General features: G+C 40.3%; 2 protein-coding genes and 1 long non-coding RNA gene across 6 annotated transcripts; 2 read left to right on the top strand and 1 right to left on the bottom strand.

The window, feature by feature from the left end:
* The first annotated feature begins 8,577 nt into the window (after positions 1-8,577).
* Positions 8,578-10,543, top strand: LOC125284412 (immunoglobulin lambda-1 light chain-like). The gene is made up of 4 exons (XM_048228348.1): positions 8,578-8,661; positions 8,754-9,046; positions 9,261-9,345; positions 9,996-10,543. The coding sequence occupies exons 1-4, from the start codon at positions 8,613-8,615 to the stop codon at positions 10,322-10,324; spliced, it is 756 nt and encodes a 251-aa protein (XP_048084305.1). The 5' UTR covers positions 8,578-8,612; the 3' UTR covers positions 10,325-10,543.
* Positions 10,544-11,409: 866 nt separating this feature from the next.
* On the bottom strand, positions 11,410-12,848 carry LOC125284299. Of its 3 annotated transcripts, XR_007191852.1 has the most exons (5): positions 12,768-12,847; positions 12,246-12,310; positions 11,845-12,008; positions 11,701-11,719; positions 11,410-11,602 (listed from the first exon to the last, which is right to left on the bottom strand). It is a non-coding gene; the product is annotated as an uncharacterized LOC125284299 (long non-coding RNA). The 3 variants fall into 3 exon arrangements; XR_007191854.1 differs by lacking the exon at positions 12,246-12,310 and having other exon boundaries at positions 12,768-12,848; XR_007191853.1 differs by lacking the exon at positions 11,701-11,719.
* Positions 12,849-16,340: 3,492 nt separating this feature from the next.
* Positions 16,341-21,421, top strand: LOC125284129 (zinc finger protein 501-like). 2 transcript variants are annotated; one of them, XM_048227913.1, is made up of 5 exons: positions 16,341-16,566; positions 18,546-18,589; positions 19,225-19,402; positions 19,605-20,841; positions 21,304-21,421. In XM_048227913.1, exons 1-4 carry the CDS (start codon positions 16,503-16,505, stop codon positions 20,798-20,800), a joined length of 1,482 nt encoding a protein of 493 aa, XP_048083870.1. In that variant the 5' UTR covers positions 16,341-16,502; the 3' UTR covers positions 20,801-20,841; positions 21,304-21,421. The 2 variants fall into 2 exon arrangements, with proteins under 2 accessions (XP_048083870.1, XP_048083869.1); XM_048227912.1 differs by having other exon boundaries at positions 19,605-21,421.
* The last annotated feature ends 1,127 nt before the right edge of the window (positions 21,422-22,548 follow it).

Raw genomic sequence — 22,548 nt, 5'->3', positions numbered from 1 at the left:
CTCACACACACACACACACACACACACACACACACACACACACACACACACACAGAAACAAGTCAAAGGTCGGAGTCACATACACTTACATATTCAAGCTGCATCCAATATAATCAATGTAACATAAAATGTTAAACAACAGAATAATCAATATTCAATCCAGGGTCAATGAAGGCAGGGCCCCTTTTCCCATCTGTGTGTGTGTGTGTGTGTTGTGTGTGTGTGTGTGTGTGTGTGTGTTTGTCTGTGTGTGTGTTTGTATAGTATCCCCACAGTGGTAGCTACTGAGCACAAGGAGTGCATGAAACATGAGAGTCCATAAGAGAAAGATTAGACAGGACTACCATGAGTTTACTGCCATCTAGTGGATAAATGGGATAGTTCAGTTCCACCTCATTTTCTCAGAGGCTTTGTATTCATATAGGTTTAGTCAGTTTTTTTTTTTTTTTTTTTTTTTCGCATGCCCAAATTTCCGTCAATGATTCCCGGGACACTGAAAGACCGGGGTACACGAAACTTGGTGGGCATGTAACCCCACATGGATAGCATGGAACCATCGTTTTTCGTTTTGATCTGTAGCCCCCCCCGCTGGACTGGACCCCCCGAAAGGAGGGTAGGGCAGACACAGTTTTCTGTGAATATCTCGAAAACCGTAGGGTTTAGGAGGACCATTTTTTTTTTTGTATGTTGATCTCAAGGGGCCATGTCAACCCATTCCATAACCACTCATTTCATGTATAGCGCCACCTAGTTAAACACAAAAAAGTAAAAATGAGGTGTTGTAATTGAAGGTATCTGTGACCTAACATAGTCAAAACTGCACGAAATTGGAATTGTAGGATCATTATGACACCCTCTGTATGCACGCCAAGTTTTGTGGAATTCCGTTCATGGGGCCACACAATAAATTAATTTATGTTACTATACACCAACTGGCCTGTAGGTGGCCGGAGACAGTTTTCTGTGAATATCTCGATAACCGTAGGGCCTGGGAGGTCCACCTTTTTATGTATGTTGGTCTTAAGGGGCATGTCAACCCATCCCATTACCACTTATTTCATGTATAGCCACCTAGTTAAAAATTAAAAGCAAAAAATTAGGTGTTTTCATCACAATATCTCTGGCTGACAAGGTCAAAACTGCACGAAATTAAAAGTGTAGCATCATTATGACACCCTCCGAATGCATGCCAAGTTTTGTGTACTTTCGTTCATGGGGGCCTTACAATAAAATAATTTATGTGTACATTTAGTGACGCATACACCAACAAGGATTCAAGGACACTGAAAGACCGGGGTACACAAAACTTGGTGGGCATGTACCCCCACATGGATAGCATGGAACCGTCATTCTTCTTTTTTTGATCTGTAGCCCCCGGCTGGACTGGACCCCCGAAAGGAGGGTAGGGCAGACACAGTTCTCTGTGAATATCTTGAGAACTGTAGGGCCTAGGATGACCAATTTTTTCCGTATGTTTGCCTCCGGGGGTCATGTTAACCCATTCCATGTGCACACATGTGCATAAACAGATACACACACACACACATACATTTACAGTAATCATAATTTATGACACATACTCACACAGTAGAGACATATGCACGCATGCATGCACATGCACAAACACACATACGTAAGCAAACACACAAGCACGACACATACACACACACACACACACCCACACACATAAACATAAATTTGTAAACGCACACATGCACATAATTCAAGATTTTTTCCGGCCATCTACTCCCTGAATTTTTTGGTCATTGATATCCGGGACAATCAACCACCGGGGTATATGAAATTTGGTGGGTATGTAGCCCCACTAGACTTTACTGAAAAATTTAATTTTGTCCCCAGGGGACCACCACCAGCACTATCCCCCACCCCGGCTGGGCCCCCGAACCGAAAAAAAAAAAAAAAAAAAACAGTTTTTCCTAAATAACTACCTGAACCGTGGCACTGAGGATGAAGAATCTTTTTATGGTATGTTGGTCTCAAGGGCCCACATCAACCTGGCTCATAATCAATCATTTGTGATTTGCACCCCCCCACCCCGGTAAAAAAATGAAAATGCAATATTATTCTGCTTTAATTGCCCCTATCTTCAGTTAAGATGTTCAACTGCACCAAATGTTATGTGTATGATTGACCTGGCATTCTCTGGGGTATGCCAAGTTTCAGAGAATTTCATCCATGGGGGTCTAAAAAATTAGGTTATGTGTACATTTAGTGACTGTACACTCATTGGTCTAATGGCGGTGCACACATATACACATGCACACACACAGGCACCCACATACTATCAGTATTAGAACGGCCGATACATAATTACAAATTCAGTTGGATTAAAAGAAAGCCAAAATAAATATTCATCATCATCATGGCTGCATTTTTCAGTATTGGCTTATAAGTAGTCATTTGTCCACTAGATGGCGATCGCTGCAGTGAGACGTAATTTTGTTGGAAGTTAAAGCGCGTTGGAAAAACAATGGACGCTTCCTACAAGGACTGTAATTTACAGAAAGGACATCTAATAAGGATAGGACGATGTTCACATGAAGTGTAATTCCCATTTCTTCTTGAAGCGAAATAAATCTGAGGATGTTTATCGGACATGCTTGGTTTTTACTGCAGGTACGTTAATCTTGTAATATCAATAAGGACCTAGGTAATTTTACCGTTAGCGTTAGTTGAGTGATGGAGGCATTTGATTGATTGCATTTGTAGAAAACTATAAATGCGGTTATACCAAGCAAATTGATAGCAGCACTGTTTGTATCTTTCGACTGTCATTTATTGCACGTGCTACAAAATCATTCTGTGCAATGGAAGATTTACCAACGTTACACCGGGTCTGATACAGTTTTGCCTATACATGCGTGAGACTGAGGCGCCTGTTTATTTTGTTTGCGCGTGCATGGTGTGAGAGGGGAATCGATGTGCTTTGATTACAGCTTGGTAGTTGTAGTCTTGTGAAATTAAAAAGCACGTGTGTGTGAAGTATCCAAACAATGACACCTTCATTTCATTATGGCTGCTTTAGCAACACACCTTAAGCTACTGTGTAGTGGGTCCCATCTAGAAGTGGCTACTTCATTCGCGCTTTCCTTGACTCATGGAGCTGCTTGAATGTTATTACAATTTTTCGCCACGATATGGCAGTTTAAGTCCGCTTGATACTGTAAGGCGTAAGCCATTGGTTTCCAAAGGAGATTTTATTTGTGTCGCCAGCCAGCATAGCCTATTGACAATTTATGTTGTAAATAGACCTACCTTATAATCCTACCAGAGCTTAGGGAAGCTAACAGCTTTCTATTAGGATCTAGTTTGTTAGTTACCGTTTTGTCATAACTCCCTGATGCATTTTTGCATTTAGAATAGCCAGAGCGTGTATATCTCAATCGGAAAATTAAACAATATCGGGTGCCTATGGACTAGGCTGGGTGAACCCAGCCTGATCTGCCCGCTATTTATTTTTTGATTTCTTAAAATATTGAGCTTGGTCTGATGAAAGCCAGACTAGCCATGGACCTCAGTTACACAATGCAAGGGAACATGAATCAGCCTATATTTGCACTTAACAATAACGGACAAAAGTTTCTTCAACTTTGGCCCGTTAAAATGTATGAACAGTCTAGCGGCGCGATTTCATCAAGGCCCATTTGGACATGTCAGTTATTTGCACCACTGGTTAGATGTAAAACAGCATTTCGTTTCAGACTAGGCTACTGTTACTTAATTTGTGCATTAACAATAAAGTATTACATGAACTAAAGATGACTAAAATCTTATGTAGAAGAAGAAACATTCACAAAAAATCCATCCATCCAAAAAAATGACCTTTGTTTTTGATAGCTGTTGAAAACGGCATGGAACTGATAGAGATGTTTTTGTTTATAAATACAAAAAAATAAATAAATAAATAAATAAATAACATTATGCTGATACCTTTTGCTTTTTCCCAAATACAATGTAGCCTACAGGTGTAAGTGACCTTTCATCAATCCAGTTGCAATGGATGAACTGTGATTAACTGCCCTACTTGTGATTGTTTAGAGATTTTAAAGGTTTTATAACAATGCTACATCTTCTTTGGCTATTCTACAATCTATTCACCTTTTCAGCACCAGTAGGCTACTTTCTGTGCAGCCGCACACACACACTCAGGCATGCCAAACAAGCATACACAAAAGTTTCAAGAGTGGGGGATGGAGTAAAATATGGAGACAAATTGAAGTGTGATTTATTTTCGCGGAACGGATGTACAGGACTGAGCGGCGGTCATATTTTGTACCGCTATGCGGTACATCTAGTTACAGTTTTTTCTGAATGCTTAAACACATTTTTTGTAAATATGGCTTTTTTTGCAAAACTCTACACACAAATGGCAAAACCACTCACTGAGTTCGCAAAACTAAAAGCACAAACACTGCTTTGCACTCAGTTTACAATTTTGTAACACACACTTTGCACAACTGTAGGCAATGGCTATTATTTACACTATTTTGCCAACTCTCTGGCACACTTTCTCATGTGAAAACTGTTTTAGATAATTAGTTCACTTTGCAATCAGCCTAAGCACTATAAATAAGCCACAGGTAATGTACAATGGCAAAACGATGGAGGAGCAGGAAGAGTGAGAAGAGAAAAGCAGAGAAAAAACAGTCTACATGTGGGGATATTGTCATGTCAGGCCTGGATACGCCATTCCAGAATATATTTTCCCGGTGCCTTGGACTAGGACATTGCATGTGATGTAGACAGAATTTTGAGAGAGACTAACCCGATGTAGACTGATTTGTTTTGTCTCAGTGAAATGCTATTTTGTGTTTTGACTTGGAAAAACACACTTGTGTTTGTTTTGATGTGTGTAAATAAACACTAATACTTGAAGTTGGGATCCCTGTATGTTTACAGAACTATGACAAAAGTATGACCTCAAACTGACATAGTCTACCTTGTGCACAGAGAAAGCAAAAGCCAGATGTGCTTTTTATTCATACCATCAGTGTGTTGTTGGCACATTGTGTTCTTACTATTGTGATGGCTTGTGTTTACTGTTAGATACAAAAACACCATTTTTAATAAGGTGTGAAGAGTTAAGCAAGGTGTGTTAGCTTTTGCAAGAGAACTACAATGTTTTGCTGATTGGGTGAGAGGTTTTGCCATTTGTGTGTAGAGTTTTGCAAAAAAAGCCATAGTTACAAAAAATGTGCTTAAGCAATCAGAAAAAACTGTATGACCGCCGCTTCGGTTTAGTCAGATTTTTTATTTTTTTTTTTTTTTTTTCGCATGTCCAAATTTCCGTCAAGGATTCCCGGGACACTGTAAGACCGGGGTACACGAAACTTGGTGGGCATGTAACCCCACATGGATAGCATGGAACCTCCTGTTTTCGTTTTGATCTGTAGCCCCCCCGCTGGACTGGACCTCGAAAGGAGGGTAGGGCAGACACAGTTTTTGTATGTTGATCTCAAAGGGCCATGTCAACTCATTCCATAATCACTCATCTCATGTATAGCGCCACCTAGTTAAACACAAAAAAGTAAAAATGAGGTGTTGTAATCGCAGGTATCTGTGACCTAACATAGTCAAAACTGCACGAAATTGGAAGTGTAGGATCATTATGACACCCTCTGAATGCACGCCAAGTTTCATGGAATTCCGTTCATGGGGGGCCACACAATACATTAATTTATGTTACTATACACCAACTGGCCTGTAGGTGGCCGGAGACAGTTTTCTGTAAATATCTCGAGAACCGTAGGGCCTAGGAGGTCCACCTTTTTTTTGTATGTTGGTCTTAAGGGGGCATGTCAACCTATCCCATTACCACTTATTTCATGTATAGCGCCACCTAGTTAAAAATGAAAAAGCAAAACATTAGGTGTTTTCATCACAATATCTCTGGCTGACATGATCAAAACTGCACGAAATTGAAAGTGTAGGATCATTATGACAACCTCCGAATGCATGCCAAGTTTCGTGGACTTAAAATAATGTATGTGTACATTTAGTGACAGTACACCAACAAGGATTCCCGGGACACTGAAAGACCGGGGTACACAAAACTTGGTGGGCATGTAACCCCACATGGATAGCATGGAACCATCGCTTTTCATTTTGATCTGTAGCCCCCCCGCTGGACTGGACCCCCTGAAAGGAGGGTAGGGCAGAAACAGTTTTCTGTGAATATCTTAAGAACCGTAGGGCTTAGGATGACCAATTTTTTACATATGTTTGCCTCCAGGGGTCATGTAAACCCATTCCATATGCACACATGTGCATAAACAGATACACACGCACACACATACATTCACAGTAATCCTACAGTACGTATGACACATACTCACACAGTAGACATATATACGCATGCATGCACATGCACATGCACACACACAGGCACATAAACAGGCAAACACACACATGCACGCACACACACCCACCCACACACCCACACACACATAAACATAAACATGTACACGCACACATGCACACAATTCAAGAATTTCTCAGAATTATGAACAGGCAAGATGGGGGTGGGGTTGTATAAAATGTATATTACATGTGAAATCTATGAACTAATCATGTTTTGGTACTTGTTGTCTAGCAGATACCAGTGAGAATTGAGTGTGCATAATGCAATTCAGTGAGACAGTTAGAATCATATATGCCTTTCAGCGTGACTTATTTTTGTGGAAAACATGTGCTGGACTGGGCGGCGGTCATATTTTGTACCGCTCTGCGGTACATCTAGTTAGTGTCGGCTTGGTATCACCCGAGTTTGGGGAACACATGTTGTCATCAATACATGACCAATATGTGTATGTATTAGGGCTAAATAAGGTCTCTATTAAATATAATAACACATTTATTAGGTCTTTGTTCAAAAACTCCTTATTCTTACTGAGTAAATTAGGTATTCCTCGAAAATCCTTAATAAGCAACTAGTTGGCTTTGATCTAAGGTTATTGATATTGATTTAATAAATTGTCTTAATATGTTGCTATTCTGTCACTATAAGTCACGTATTCAGAAAGTGTATTAGGAGACTATAAACTCTATTTTGATCCATCCATGTTGTATTAATGGTTAACATGTGTTCCCTGAACTAAGGTGTTACCGTAGGCATTTGTAAGAGCCAAATTGCTGTGATAGAGAGAGCAGGCAGCCAGGAAGGAATCTCCCAGAGAGACAGACCAGGGCAAGTTCCAGGTTGTGCCAGCTCCAACTCTGATACCTGCTTGCCTCTTGCTTGCATCTTCATATAAGCCTTGCTGTGTTAACTGACTATGAAAATCTATAATCGATAATTTGGCTTGAGTAAAATAGAAAGAAATTGGATAGAGTGTGCTCTTGTGAACACACGTTTCCTTTAAAGCAGCGGTAAGGAGTTTTGGTCTAAAGCCATGTGCTAAAACAGTGGTTATCAGCCATGCTTCAATCACTTGAAAATCAGGGGTAAACTTTTGGACATACTGTCTTAAAGCTTGTAGAGAAATAGTACTGTGCATAATCTAGCTTGTAAAATAGTCAGTTCCAAGATGGTCACAAGGGAAATAGTTTGAATTTGGGTAGTTCCACACAGAATGAAACATGTCTATTCTCAGATCTGTAAGTGCTGACATGACATGGTTCAACACCTCCGATCAGGTCATTTCCATAACCAGTGAGACAGCTGCACTGATCAAGAGAGGTTGAAGAACTGAAACTACACAAAACATTTTTTAAAAACTTCTCACCACAGTTTCTGTGGTAGTACAACATGATGTTCTGGATTATGTTGAGAGCAAGTTTCCATATTGCATGAGAGATTATCATAAATATGATTAAATGCATATATCTGCAATGGCAACATTATAATTAATTAACCATTACATTGCATTAAACTACTAAGGTTGACATTGTTTTTATTTTAGTCTTGTTCTGTTCATTAAATGACAATGAATTAAATTTGACTGAGTAAATTCAATCCCATTCACATGCAAATTGTCCATACATAATACTATTTAGTTTAGTCCTGGACATTTTTATTATCTATATTAATATATATAACAATCAAAGCATAACCACATAGAATTAATATTTTTGCACCATTAAAGCTTGGTTCAATTATTTGTGTGCTCCGGTCTTTCTCTGGATTAAGTCTTTTGAAGTGGCCCAAGACCTGCTGTTGATTCTATGGTCCTGCTCCGTGAGCACCGACGGGCTAGAACATGAAAGATACCTACTTCATTGATTAATATTTTTGTATTTGGTATCTGCTTTTGCAGTTTTGAATGTTGTTGTTTAACAGATATTAATACTCCTTTAACTTTGAATTGTGACAAAGAGACATTTTTCCCACAAATCATAAAAACACGTCATCGCCTGCTCTGCACACACTCCTTTGAATGAGGCCTTTTTTATCTGACTCGGTGAAACTGGGTGAAACTGAAGTCTTGTGTGGGTGGTGAAGTGTGTAAGGAGGGGTAGGTGAAGTGTGTAAGGAGGGGCAGGACTGTTCCGTTCAGATGTTTATAAGGAACAGTGAGGTAGTTTCTGTCCTGCATGCAACGGAACATAAAAGACACTTCTGTCATTTATGGTCAGAACACAGAAGACTAGTCATGGCTGTGAAGACTGCTTCTCTAACTGCTCTTATTATTACTCTTGCTGGTGAGGGGATTTCTTTTTCAGTCAATTCTGTTCAGCAAAGTGCAGTAGACTATTAAGGCATTGTAAAACTCTTTATGTTGCATTATTTACAGGTGTCAAGGCGATTGTGCTGACACAGCAGAAGACCCAAACTTCAAAACTGGGACAAAATGTTCAGATTCAGTGTACTAAGGACAATTCTGGCTGGACACTATCCTGGTACCAACAGACGCCAGGCAGTGCTCCAAAGTTCTTGCTTGCTGATGGCACCAGGGCAAGCGGTTTGCCCAGCAGGTTCACATACACTGATAATGGCTATACTGAGTACCTGAACATCAACGGAGTGACGGCTGATGATGAGGCAGTTTACTACTGTGCTGGTGTTGGCTCGCCTCACAGTGTTCCAGTCAGTTGAACTACTGGTACAAAAACCTCTTGGCCTAAACACTCATTCTAACATCAAAATAAAACCTGAAAAACCTCTGAGAATATTATGCCAGACCGGGGATAAGTAAGAAAGCAGCTTCCTGTCCAGATAATGACCATTTCCTCCTTTTTTGACCATATATGATCTCTGAACTGACGATCATTGAACCATGGAGTCCCATTACACACAGTGATATGAAGCTCGGAGGTTTTTGTACAGGCATGTTTCACTGTGGATTAGTTACTTTGGAGGAGGCACAAAGCTGACAGTGGCTGATGGTGAGTAAACTATTGTTCATCATGAAAAAAGGAATTACACGTTGAATATTTACTGTATATTTTTTTTGTTCATATATCTAGAGTTAATTGTCAATATTTTTTATTATAATAAATTTGATGTAGACATCTGTTTAATTGAGCATATAAAAACAGTTCAAGGTATCAAATTGACACAGTATGAAATGAACTAGTTTTGATTTATTGATGCATTCCAAAACATTTGTTGCATTTCTATATAAGGTTTTGTATAGGAATATACAAAATGGTGGTCCCAAAATAAATGTCTCACTTTGTATTGAGTATTAATAAAAATGTACAAATGTACATTTCAATAAAATATACAGTAAACAAGATCAGAATTTTACAATAAATACCATTCATAATTTTTCTCAAAAAATCATTTTTTTAAATTCATTTTTTTATAGAATTTGCTAAAGATCAGTACAGCTTCAGGTACATTTGAATATTAAGAAAATTCAGGTCACGTTCGAATATTAAGAAAATTCATTTAAATAAATGGATATAATAAACTCAATTGTTCATTTAAACTCATCTAACAGAGCACTGTTGATTTAATGTCAGAATTCCATTAAAATACTGTTATGTTTTTTTTTTTTACTGAATGTAATCATGTGTTTATCCACCTCCAGCTCATCCTCCGACTCCCCCTGAGCTGGTCTTGTTGGCCCCCTCCCAGGACCTCTCCTCTGGGGACAGGGCTACGGTGGTGTGTCTGGCTCAGGGCTTCTACCCTGACGGTGCCACCCTGACCTGGTCAGAGGAGGGCAAAGCTGTGGCGGGCACTGACTTCCAGACGGGCGAGTCTAAGCGCCAGTCTGATGGCACCTTCTCCCTCAGCAGTGTCCTGACGGTCCAGCCGGAACGCTGGCGCTCTGGACACACCTACACCTGTCAGCTGAGCCACTCCGCCCTCTCCAGCCCTCTGACCAAGAGTGTGGCACACGGACAGTGCAGCTAGAGGCAGAGAGCAGGAGTCAGCCAAGCTGCACACACACAACACTGTCTTAGCTACTGCTATATGCTCACATATTCATATGCACAGACATTCGCTATATCCTACCTTATGCGTTCTTCTACCAAAGGCTACATAGTGTTGTTTTGTTGATTTGAACTGCTTGATGTTATTTTGAAAATCTCTTCACAAATGCATCTCAATAAAACATTCTGATTTCATAAATATGCATGATATGTCATCTTTATTCCAGAAGAACTTCATTCTATTATTTTTCACTGTGCCAATCAATAAAAGGGACAACATAAATATGTCTGTGCTTCATCAACTTGTCTAGCACATACTGAAAAAAAGAAAAGGTGTAACTTGGTATAAACCCCTCAGTGCAAACAGTTAAATGAAAGCTGCTACACCCTGCTATACAAGCCATTTGACCAACTGGTTCTGAGTGAAGAGTCAAAGCTGAAATGTATGCTGTCCTCATAGTACGTCACCACTTCTCCATTGCAGTTTGGTGCAAAATATAGCAAACTGTCTCCATCTACTGGTGCCATTTTAGAATGTAACCCACCTGTAGCCAGCGCCTCATGCAGTCCATCTCAATCACCAACTTCATCCTGCTGAAAACATAGCAGTGATAGTTTAGTTTAGCTTATTAGTTTAGATCATTGAATCTCAAAATGATAATCTAAGTGAGGTCTTCATCTCCTTAACAGTCTGGTCCCAGGACTCTGTCAACTTACTGTCATGGAGAAGAATGCAAATATTTTAAAACCTCAGACCCCATCATTTCCATATGCTGAAACAGCTGCAAACAGAATATGACAGAATGAAGAACTGAAACCTGAAAAAATACATTAACATATTTTTCTAAAGTTAGGAAGCGTGTCTCACACACTGAAGGGAACAAACTCTCCTCTCACTGCTACAGAGCTCAGCATCATGATCCTCAGCACAGCCACTCTCTCTGCTCTGGCATTCACTATCATTGGTAGGAGAGCATCTACTGTATACAATCTTACTCTTCATCAGGGTGTAAATGTTTGTGCATCGCATTTAGATTCAGTGTTGTTATTTATATTGTTGAATGGTGTCCTCAGGTCTGGAGGCTCTTGTCTTGACCCAGGACAAGTCTGCAAGCGTTCAACTGGGGCAGAATGTGAAGGTCCTTTGCCCGTGACTGGGCATTAACATGGTACCAGCAGAAGGATGGCAGTCCGAAGTTCTTATTGGTAGACAGCACCAGAGCAAGCGGACTACCCAGCAGATTCACATATTCTGGTTCTGGAAGTCAAAAATATATGCACATCAACGGAGTGACTGCTGAGGATGAAGCTACTTATTACTGTGCCTGTCATGGCTGCACTTCATCAGAGACTCACAGTGGTTCAGAGTAGTGATCTGCTAAGACAAAAACATGTGATGTTATAAACTGATCTTACAATGAACAGAACCAGTCCAGCTTTCATTACCATCTAGACTCTAGAGATAGGTAATTCTGAGTCAGGTGATGTGTTTAAACTTACTTCCTGTTAGGTTGATGACCATTTCCACCCTTTTGGTCACACAAGTCATGGTCACTGAAGCATGAAGTCTCATTACACACATTGACATGCAGCTCAGAGGTTTTTGTACGAGCATGTTTCACTGTGGGCTGTCATCTTAGGTGGAGGCACAAAGTTGACCGTAACTGACAGCGGGTAAAACATTTAAACCTCATTTGAAAAAAATACTGCACATACATTGACCAATCTTATATTTTAGCATATTTCATTTAATTTCTTCATGTGATTATGTTTTATCTACCCAACTGTTTGATATAACCATTGATGAAATGTGTTTATCATATGTCAGATTGACCAATCTTATATTTTAGCATATTTCATTTAATTTCTTCATGTGATTATGTTTTATCTACCCAACCTACACCTGTCAGCTGAGCCACTTCGCCCTCTCCAGCCCTCTGAACAGTGTGGCACACGGACAGTGCAGCTAGAGGCAGAGAGCAGGAGTCAGCTCAGAGGCAGAGCAACACAAATGGGCTATTTTTGCCTAAATGCAGCCATAGGATTCTCTTCCAGATATGGCAATCTCTTCTGTTCTTTGCAAACTACTTAATATCAAAAGCAACATAGTACAAATATAATTTCTGGATTGCATTTTAGTCAGTATTTACTTCCTTTAAATATTTTGTGGCTAATGTGTGTTATTTGGTTGTTTTATCATGCATTGTTGTTAAAAGATCATTCTGTTTACTTAAGAATCTCAATAAAGCATTTTCATGAAAATACATGGCTGTTTGTATGTAATTGTTGCGTTGGTATTAAATTACCCAGTTGAACTATACATATAACTTTTTAAAATTTATTTGGTCTGCTGCCTTTACAACAAACTTTACAGTTTTGTTTCTGTACTAGCCAAGGATTATAGCAAAAAAATGCATTCTCACAGTGGTGACATGAGCCATGTTGAATATGGCGAATAACCAGTTTGCCACAAGCTATTGCATTTGCCACAAGCAAGCGCTCCCGTAGCACAATAGACTAGACGTCACTATGCAAAGCACTTGAAGCATTGTGCCAGCGTCGCAGGTTCTAATCGTGCTTCATAATCCTGCTTCATGACGTGACCACCGCTGTCATGCGGTCTCCCGTTAATTTGGGCAGTCGTGGCCTACTGGTTAGCGCTTCGGACGTGTAACCGGAGGGTTGCCGGTTCGAACCCCGACCAATAGGCACGGCTGAAGTGCCCTTGAGCACGGCACCTAACCCCTCACTGCTCCCCAAAATGCCGCTGTTGTTGCAGGCAGCTCACTGCGCCAGGATTACTGTATGCTGAGTGTGTTTCACTAATTGGGATACTAATCACGGATTGGGGTAAATGCAGAGACCAAATTTCCCTCACGGGATCAAAAGAGTATATATACTTATACTTATGTCACACATGCACTAATGTTACTTCTCTATGTCACAAATATACAATATGTTGTGACAAGTGGGTTCAAAGTGAAAAAAGTTTTCCTGGGTCCTATTATATTGAGATTATAAAAGTGTCCACAAGAAACCGCCCAACTCATTTACATTCTGTTCCAAACTTAAATCAACATTTCCTGTGACCAAGCATGAGTAGTATTCTGGCTCAGAACAGAACTTTAATTTCCTTGCATGCATAACCTGAAATCAGACTGAAATTTTGGAAATCCATGATTTTTTAGGCTCAATTGAAAAATAAAAAAAAATACCCGCGCAAACTGTTCTATATTAACAACTTTTCGACCAGAGGTCTTCGTCAGGTATCCCTCTGGTCAAAACGTTATTAATAAACCACTCTGGGAGCTTATAACAGTGTGCGGGTATCTTTTTATTTTTCAATTGTCGACCAAGCCTTATACCCAGCACCTGTTTAATTTTTGTAGATGTGCGTGCACTTCACTCATTGACCTTTTTTTAGGCCCAATCCCAGGACTAGTGGCGGTTCCTCTGAGGCCAAAGGAACCTTTTTCTAATAACAAACACACACATACATGGCTGTGTCGTTTGCCATATCCCTTCCCTTGTCAATTTTAATATTGTAGTGTGTTCACACAGCATCCAGCGTCATCACAGTGCCTCCTGCAGTTATTTTCATTTCATGAGCTTTCAATTCATCAACGCATAAATAGGTTGCATGAAGTTATGCTAGAGTGAGTTCTCCTGCATTCACACCTTCAGTACACTATGCAATGCTTAACCCTTAGATGCATGACTTACCAGTACCTACACTCTTCCATGAGTGGGGTCAAAAATGACCCCAATTAGAATGAATGCGAACTTTAAAAAAATTATTTCATTTTGGTTAAAGATGATGATTTGATTTGATGATGATGATGATGATGATGAGAACAATAATTATATATATTAATTATAACATATTATATAATATTTGTATTTTTTATATATTTTTAAGATTTGTTGACTCAAGGCAACATTGTACCATAACGGTGAAAAATAAAATAATTCCTATTTTTAAGAATTAAAGATAACTTATTATTTTAAACCACCTATCCTTATAACTTATCAATAACACAAAAATATTTATCTGGATTTCAATGCATTACAAGTCTCATGCTTAACAAAAATCTTATTTTAAACTCAGTTGTTTAGTTACTCAGTTGCCCGCAGGCAACATGTGCTGAATGAAAATCAAATTTTACAAATAAGAAGTTATAATGATCAAAACATACAAATGATCATGAAATCATCACAATCACTGTGATTTACTAGTTAAAAGCTCCATAAATCTCCCCAAATATTCTCGGGTAAACACATACACACACATGAGTTGGCACACTTACACCCATGCTCATGTATGCGTACTGATGCACACTCATGCATACATACATTACAACATCTACTTTCCCTCTGAGACATGTACCTAACTTTCTGAAAGTTTAGTAAGCAAGTTGTCTCAAAAGAGAACGCAGGGGGTAGGCCTACACTGCAAATAGAGGGATAAGTCAGGCCTCAAACGTGGGGCTACAGGCTAGCAAGTCTCCAGCTTCACCGCAACACCAAAAAGCCATAAATGTTGCTATGGTAGTCAGGGCACATGCTCAACCGTAGTGATGGCATTCTATAAAACTTCATGAAGCACACTCATGCACATACAGGTGCTTCCCTACTTAGTATATTTGGTATGGCCATATGCAAGTCTGTTATGGTACAATGTTGCATCAGGGCAGCATGCAGTTTCACATTGATATGAAAATGTGTTGATAATACATCTTTACTTATCAATAAAACATGCTCATATTTTTTCTTGATGATTTACTGGAAGAAAAGCACTGAGAAATGCAATTTCCACAAGGGAAAATATGGTGTTGCAAGACACCTGCACAGTCCCTGAATGAGGAAGCAAAATGACTGCCTGTGAGTCATGTGCAGCGTCATGTGACTTTTCTTGCTGTTGCATTGAATAGTACTGGAGTTCCCACCCCTGCTAAAGAATTATCCAATCAAATGGTTGTTTCATTTTGACAGTAAATGTATACCTGACAGTCACAGTTGATAAAAAATCAAAGGTTCCAAGGGTTAACCTTTGAAATTCCATAGGAAATGCTTGGGGTCATTTTTGACCACACGTATGGAAAAGTGTGGTACTGATACAAAAATGCAATTTTTGTATCCAATTAGATACAAATCCAAATGGCCTCAAGACAAAGACAACCTATTTGAGGAATACATGGAAGATTAAATGATACAAATTTAAAATGACAAAGATATTGCAAAAAAAAACAACTACTGGGGTCATTTTTGACTTCTAAGGGTTAAGCTTTGATATAAGCATTTTGTGATGAAAACATGACATTTCTACCAGTGTTACTACAAACCATATGATTTATTTTCTGATGTGGAGGTAGATCCTTCTTGGTGCTTTGACTCACAAAGATATTTTCAGTGTATAAATCATAAGGGGAAAAAAAAGGAATGTCCGCACACTTGCTCCCATCAGGATTTTTTAATGACTTTCACCCGTGTATAAATAATTTAATTAAATAATAATATTTGTTTTGTTATATTGTCTATCCCACAAAGTAGATATACAAAGCCATGTTTTATATAGCTTATAATTACTTACAGTGCTCTTTTTTTTTTAGAAAGAAGCTTCCAACAGGCTTTCAAGACACTGATCATATAAAATGTTATGGATGTTAAAGGAGTCATGTAATTCTGTGTTCAAGTTGTTTTGAACCAGCCACATGGCAGGCCTCCATTGTCTTGCATTGTATTTCATACAGCGGCACACGTGTCTGTGTGCCCTGCCTATAATGTTTTCGAATTATATTCCTTTTTCTTTTCTGTCTTAACATCTTTGGATATTTTTTCCCATCCAGTTTAATTTCCCTAAATTAGAGTTTTAAATGTAGGAAGTATGCCCTAAACTGACTCTTTTGACTTTTAAAAGAGACTGGTCGTGCGCATGTATTATTATTCCTCCCAAGGTACTTGGAATTTAGTCCAGTAGATGGCGGTAATGCTTTATGATTGCAAACTGCCAGTAATCAACGAAGAAGAAAGAAGAGTCGTTGCGACCTAATAAGATGAGTAGCCTGGATGTTTTGTGCTTAAATTTCAGTCTGTTTCAAGTTGTGTAACCTTTGAATTGCATTGGCGAGTTTCTTGCGGCACGTCGAACAGTTCCAGTTATGGATTTCGTTGAGGATTCGGCAGGCAGCGTTTCCTGCACTGACCTGCCGCAAATGATAGACGGTAAATGGTTAAAGTGGTTAGAGAACTGCTGTAGCCTAGGTCAGGGGTTTTCAACTGATTGTGAACCAGGGACCACAATGACTAATTAACCACCACTGAATAAAAATACTGATTCCCACATTGAAACTACATTACTGAATCCATGGTCACTACCACTATCAAAGTCCTCATGGACCACTGGTTGAAAATCCCTGGCCTAGGTATTACTTCATTGTCTATTCACGTTTTGCGTTAAATCAGTCTCTGAATGAATTGTAAGAATGTTCCTATATTTTGTCGAACCTCTTCTAGTTGATAGCTCACCTGGGTGCGTTTCCCAAAACCAGTTATAACCTGTTAGCAACTAGTTGGCAATAGGAAATTGCATTACAAGTAACAAAGTTGCTGTGGTTTTGAGAAACGCGCCCCTGCTCGACAGCTCCCCTCCTACACAGCTTTCTGTTCGTATCCTCACTCCCACAAACCGCTGGCACGCTATCCGGCAAAATATTCTTTAGGCACCGCTAGTCTGTGATTTACTAGTAGGCCTAGTAGTCCGGCAGCCAAATATCATAATTTAGGTGAACCTGGTTTTGTCGGTTAAAGTTTTTTTTTTTGCTGTTTCTTGCTGTCAAGGGGTAACTCAATAAGATTAGAGAGGGTGCCCGATGATATCCCTTGGGCAATTCTTGATATTAAGCCAATTTCTTGTCCAATGTGTTGAATATAAAGCGAGGCACCACAGGTGAATAGGGTCAAAAAAATAACTAGCAGATATCACTATGAAACTTCCCCAGTTGATTACTTACATTAATATGGAAAAAATGTATTAGCATTTGGACTGTTTCTTTTGACAGCCCAGGCTCCAGAAACAGCAACAAAAACAACTTGGTCCAGGACCATAAAAACAAACTGTTCCAGCCAATCACCGATTAGATGCACGTTTAAGAGAGTTTCAATTGCAGGGGAGTAGCAAACTAGCTCTCTGTTTTGTTTGAAAGTCAACAGAAGTGACGTTACCCAACATCTGCTTAGAGCACCTTTAAACAAATGTGTGGTGTGTGAGAGCATTGAGCTCACCCACATATTTTTATTTTAAAATAGATTTTGCATAGGTATTTATTTAGCTTCAAGTTAGACTTTGCACTTTGCCCATGATTTAGGCTCAATTGGGGCTACTGTACACCTCTAAAACTTCAAACTAGAAGGGCACTTGCCAAAGCCTAAGTCAGTATCTCAAAACGGCCCTTTCCATTAGACTTGTAAATCCGTCGCCCGAGTTGGAAAGTGTAAATTACCCAGCTTTCTTGCGGCATTTCACGCAGGCACGCCCCCTTTACCTCGGAGTACTTGAGGGTACCCCGAGGTGGACGTACGACCTCACGACAAACATGGCTGCGCCCATAGTTGAGATGAGATGACATGTATTTTTGCATATGTACTGTGTTGGTCATTTTAATGTTGATGCAATGCTCTTACACACAAGATTACATTGCTGCTTCAATTCAGTCACCAATTCATACATTGCACGGTCTTGCTGTGCGTGCAATACAATGTAACAATTTGTTTTCCAGCCGTTTAGCTAGAGGCTACATGTAGCACAAAACAATACCAATGATTAGCCTCCTTCTAATGCCCATCGTGGCTCGAGAGAAACGCGTTCCTTTAGCAACTCATTCGTACATGTTGTACGGGTGGGTGTACAATGATTTACGAGTCTAATGGAAAGGGCCATATGTCTTACGAGGAAGTGACGTCATTTCACAAGTTACGGGCTGTCACAAGCCATCAGCATGGACAAGTGGATCATACAATAAATCTGTGGATGTGAAAATGCTGGCTTATGTTACACCCTTCCACCATGTTACATGAAAATCAGACCTGTAGTTTTGTATCCTTCATAAAGACAGTGAAACCACCTGCACAGGAAACATATCCTTTCAAGTTTGCAAATGGCTGCTGCTGTTTCTTTAAACACTTCTTTTTAATCCTTCCTGTAGTGGGAACTGACCTCAGAATAGAACCGATCATCTCAACTGAAAAGGTGAGTTTGTTTTGTAAAATTCATATTATTTGCGATGCAAAAATGGTACTATAACTAAACATCTGATCAACAGACATGCTAACAAAAATCATAATTAAATTCTGATGAAAGAGTAAAACCAGATCATACATGCTAAAGCTGGGAATAGATCTCCTGTTTTTTTGTTGTTGTTGTTTTTTCCCCCAATCAAACGTGCAAATGGAATTGCAATTGGAAGTTGGTAGTATCATAACTACAACCATGGTGACCATAGAACGGACCGGTCAAGATCAAGATAATAAGAACACACAGTGTTCTTGGATAGCATCTTTGAAAACAATGGGCTAAAAATCATTTTCACCTCACATATGCACATTTCTTTTTACCTGGCTAAATGTGAGCAAGGCCTGAATCTGGATACAACAATGGAAAAAATCGCAAAGGATTCAAATCTGTTACACACATCCTGTTGTGACTGAACACCTCGACTATCGTTGACTACCTCAGTTTTCCCAATATCATCACAAACGTGTCCTTTCAAAATTGGGCTTAAAATTTGCGAGGTCTGTTCCCAGCATTCAAACATTCAAAACTGACCAAATTTGCCAGTTGACTAGCTGCATTTTGTATTTCTCTCTTTTCTTCATGAATTTCAGGGACAGGAGAAACAACCAGGCATAGCTCCAGTCCTCTGTTCTGAAGCAGAACTTTACTGTACAGACCCTTTGGTTCTAGCTCAATTAAGGAGAGTATCGGTGGTGCTGGTGGACTGCAGTAGAACACAAGGAAGACGCAAGAACAAGAACAACAGAGATGGAGAACAGCCCAAACCCAGTAAGACATCTCATGTATGTAAACTTAGCTTCATGTTGTGTTCATTCCAAAACTACAGTACATACACACCTTGATTTTTGTGTACCGTCACACCCCTGATTGTCCATGGATGTAGGTGTGGTTCAATGTGGTGACATGTACATTGTAATGGAAGAACTCAAGTTGTTTGTTGGTGCTGAGATGTGTCTTTTTACTTTTGAAGGTAAGAAGCCATACTCCTGCTCCGAGTGTGGCAAGAGTTTCACTGAATATCGAAAAATGCAACGGCACCAGTACAATCACACCAGAGAGAAGCCATACTCCTGCACCCAGTGTGACAAGAGATTCACTTATCTTCGAAATCTGACAAAACATCAGCCCATTCATACAGGGGAAAAGCCATACTCTTGCTCTGAGTGTGACAAGAGCTTCAACAGAGAGGACAGCCTGAAACGCCACCGGAGTGTTCACACAGAGGAAAGGCCATACCACTGCAGTGAGTGTGGCAAGAATTTTAAAGCAAAGAAAGATCTTGACACACACCAGCTCATTCACACAGAACAAAAGCTTTTCTCTTGCTCTCAGTGTGAAAGGAGTTTCGCCACCAAGACTAGACTCAAGCAACACGAGCTCATCCACACAGGAGAAAGACCCCACTCCTGCGCTCAGTGTGGCAAGAGTTTCGTTCAGGCGGGAGATCTCAAACGACACCAGCGCATTCACTCCGGGGAGAGGCCATACCATTGCAATCAGTGTGACAAGTCGTTCAGAGACAAGGGACAGCTCAACGTGCATAAGCGCATTCATTCAGGAGACGTGTTTCTCTGCTGTCACTGTGGCAAGTTTTTCTGTCGAGAAGCACAGCTCAGCAGACACATACGTAGTCACACTGGAGAGAGGCCGTACACCTGTGCTCAGTGTAATAAGAGCTTTAGACATAAAGGTGGTCTCAAAGCTCATCAGTTCATCCATGCAGGACATAAGCCACATCAGTGCACAGAGTGTGGCAGGAGTTTCACCCAGCGGGGAGATCTCGTGCGACACCTGCGCACCCACAAAGAGGAGAAACCGTACCGCTGCATTCAGTGTGGCAAGAGCTTCAGGGAAGGATGTCTCAAGGTGCACATGCGACTTCATGCTGGAGAGAAGCCACACAAGTGTGATGTGTGTGGCAAGAGATTCACTCAGTTGGGGAGTCTCAAACGGCACCAGCGCATTCACACTGGAGAGAAGCCATACCACTGCGCTCTGTGTGACAAGAGTTTTACTACCGGTAGCGGCCTAAAAATGCATGAGCGCAGCCACACAGGAGAGCGGTGCTACGCCTGCTCCCGATGTGACAAGACTTTCATTCAGCTAGGCCATCTGAAAACCCACCAGAAAGTGCACACAGGAAAAGAGATCTATGAGGACCCGTGAGGATATTCACACTGAATAGAGGGCATATCTGTACACCCAGTGTGAGTAACTTTGTACTCTATATACTGAATATGACTCATTCCATGTCAGTTCAGACAGAATCCAGGAAAATCGTCGCCACACCATCTCAGAATTTGCTCAAAGTTTGTCTGCATGATGCTTAGGTCCCAAAACCTAAAGGAGAATTCTGGCGCTTTTCACATACTGTAGATCTCTGTACGACAGGATGACTGACAGGATTTGAACAGAAATAGTTTACAGGCCATGGCTTGCTTTTGGGGCACATTCATGATATGACGAGGTCTGAGACGATAATAACCTTATTTGATTTGACACAGAATAACCCTATGAGTGCCCTATGTAATGGTAGCCCCCCTCTCACTCATCTTTGGTACTTGAAGTCTGTATAGTTTCCAGAGTGTGAAAAGCTGTCATCTACATGTGCATGTGTTTGGTTACTATATAATATCTAACATGGTTTATCTCCTTTCTTCACATTTTAGGTTTGTTCAACAATGTAAAAAATGTTGTGTGTTGTGACAGAGACATATTATCTACATGAGAGAAGTTTCTTCAGACAATGGTAAAAGAGTATATTCTGAGCTATTAGGTGCTTGGCCTGCCTGGTGCTTTTCAATTAAAAGTTTTCTATGAAAATAGAAAAATGCTATGGTGTTTCCTTCACAATAAGCCTTCATTTTATTCATGCCATTTGTAAGATGCCTGACACAAATCTAAGAATTTAGTTCTATATGGACATAAGAAATGGTCCATGAAATGGCCTAATCAAAAAAAGCTTTAACAGAAAACCAATTGATTAGTGGACTAGACAGTGTGCACCAGACACTCTCTGTACAAGCTGACACAGAGACATGCTGAACCCCCCCTGCTGTGGGGCCCTCTGATAATCACCCCGTAGCCTCCACTACCCCGTCAAACCCCCGGAATCTCAGCAAACAAATGGATATAGTGCGCACAAAGAGATAGATCAGAAATCTATATTGCCTATCAAGGCTGCTAAGAGGCTATCAGGAAAGAAGGGTCATCCTGAAACATCAGTGCCTGATCTACTAACAGCGAACCATCCTAAGGCTGATATCAATACCCCACCTCCACCGACTCCTTGTTACCGCAAAGACATGACAACATTGGACACTGCTGGAATGACGACTGCGAGCAAGGCCGCTGCAACAAACTCCCCTGGACCTCAACAGTCAAATGGAGACTGAACCAATATTCAATCCCGACTCCCCTGATTTCCCATCATCATCCACACCCAATCACCTCCCCCACTCAATCAAACTCCCCTACTGGCAACAGTCTCTGCAGAGAACATCATGTGCTTGGGTGGGGATGATGAATGATGGGTATTTAGGGGAGTTGGGGTCAGATTCTGGGTTGTTTGATTGGGTGGTGGGGTGATGGGAGATTAGGGGCGGTTGAGTGGGCTACATGCTCACAGTCTCCATTTGACTGCTGCCATGCAGCTTTTAACTAGCACAGGACCGTCAACAGGCGGTGCTCTACTAGACCTTCAGCTGTTTTCTCTTTTCAACAGCTGTTGTAAAGGCCCTTCTCAAGAAGAATAACCTGGCTCCATGTGTTCTTTGCACACACAAAAACATTGCTCAAATATCGCCTCCATAATATTTAGGCTACTATAACATGGATGAACTTATTAATAGCATACGATGATAAAAAGTAGAAATTATCTACCCTTAATTAACACAGTTTTCACAAAGTCTGGA

This window comes from Alosa alosa, chromosome 19, assembly GCF_017589495.1.
Source record: "Alosa alosa isolate M-15738 ecotype Scorff River chromosome 19, AALO_Geno_1.1, whole genome shotgun sequence".
Classification (NCBI taxonomy): Eukaryota; Metazoa; Chordata; class Actinopteri; order Clupeiformes; family Clupeidae; genus Alosa; species Alosa alosa.
Note: the sequence above shows the minus strand (reverse complement) of the source record. Positions and strands in the feature narration are given on the sequence as shown.

Excerpts from the sequence above, each read along its gene's own strand:
- LOC125284412 (XM_048228348.1), top strand. The coding sequence starts at position 8,613 with ATGGCTGTGAAGACTGCTTCTCTAACTGCTCTTATTATTACTCTTGCT. Across the intron at positions 8,662-8,753 it reads TCTTATTATTACTCTTGCTG|GTGTCAAGGCGATTGTGCTG; the intron begins GTGAGGGGATTT and ends CATTATTTACAG. Across the intron at positions 9,346-9,995 it reads AAAGCTGACAGTGGCTGATG|CTCATCCTCCGACTCCCCCT; the intron begins GTGAGTAAACTA and ends ATCCACCTCCAG.
- LOC125284129 (XM_048227913.1), top strand. The coding sequence starts at position 16,503 with ATGGATTTCGTTGAGGATTCGGCAGGCAGCGTTTCCTGCACTGACCTG. Across the intron at positions 18,590-19,224 it reads CGATCATCTCAACTGAAAAG|GGACAGGAGAAACAACCAGG; the intron begins GTGAGTTTGTTT and ends CATGAATTTCAG. Across the intron at positions 19,403-19,604 it reads TGGAGAACAGCCCAAACCCA|GTAAGAAGCCATACTCCTGC; the intron begins GTAAGACATCTC and ends TTACTTTTGAAG.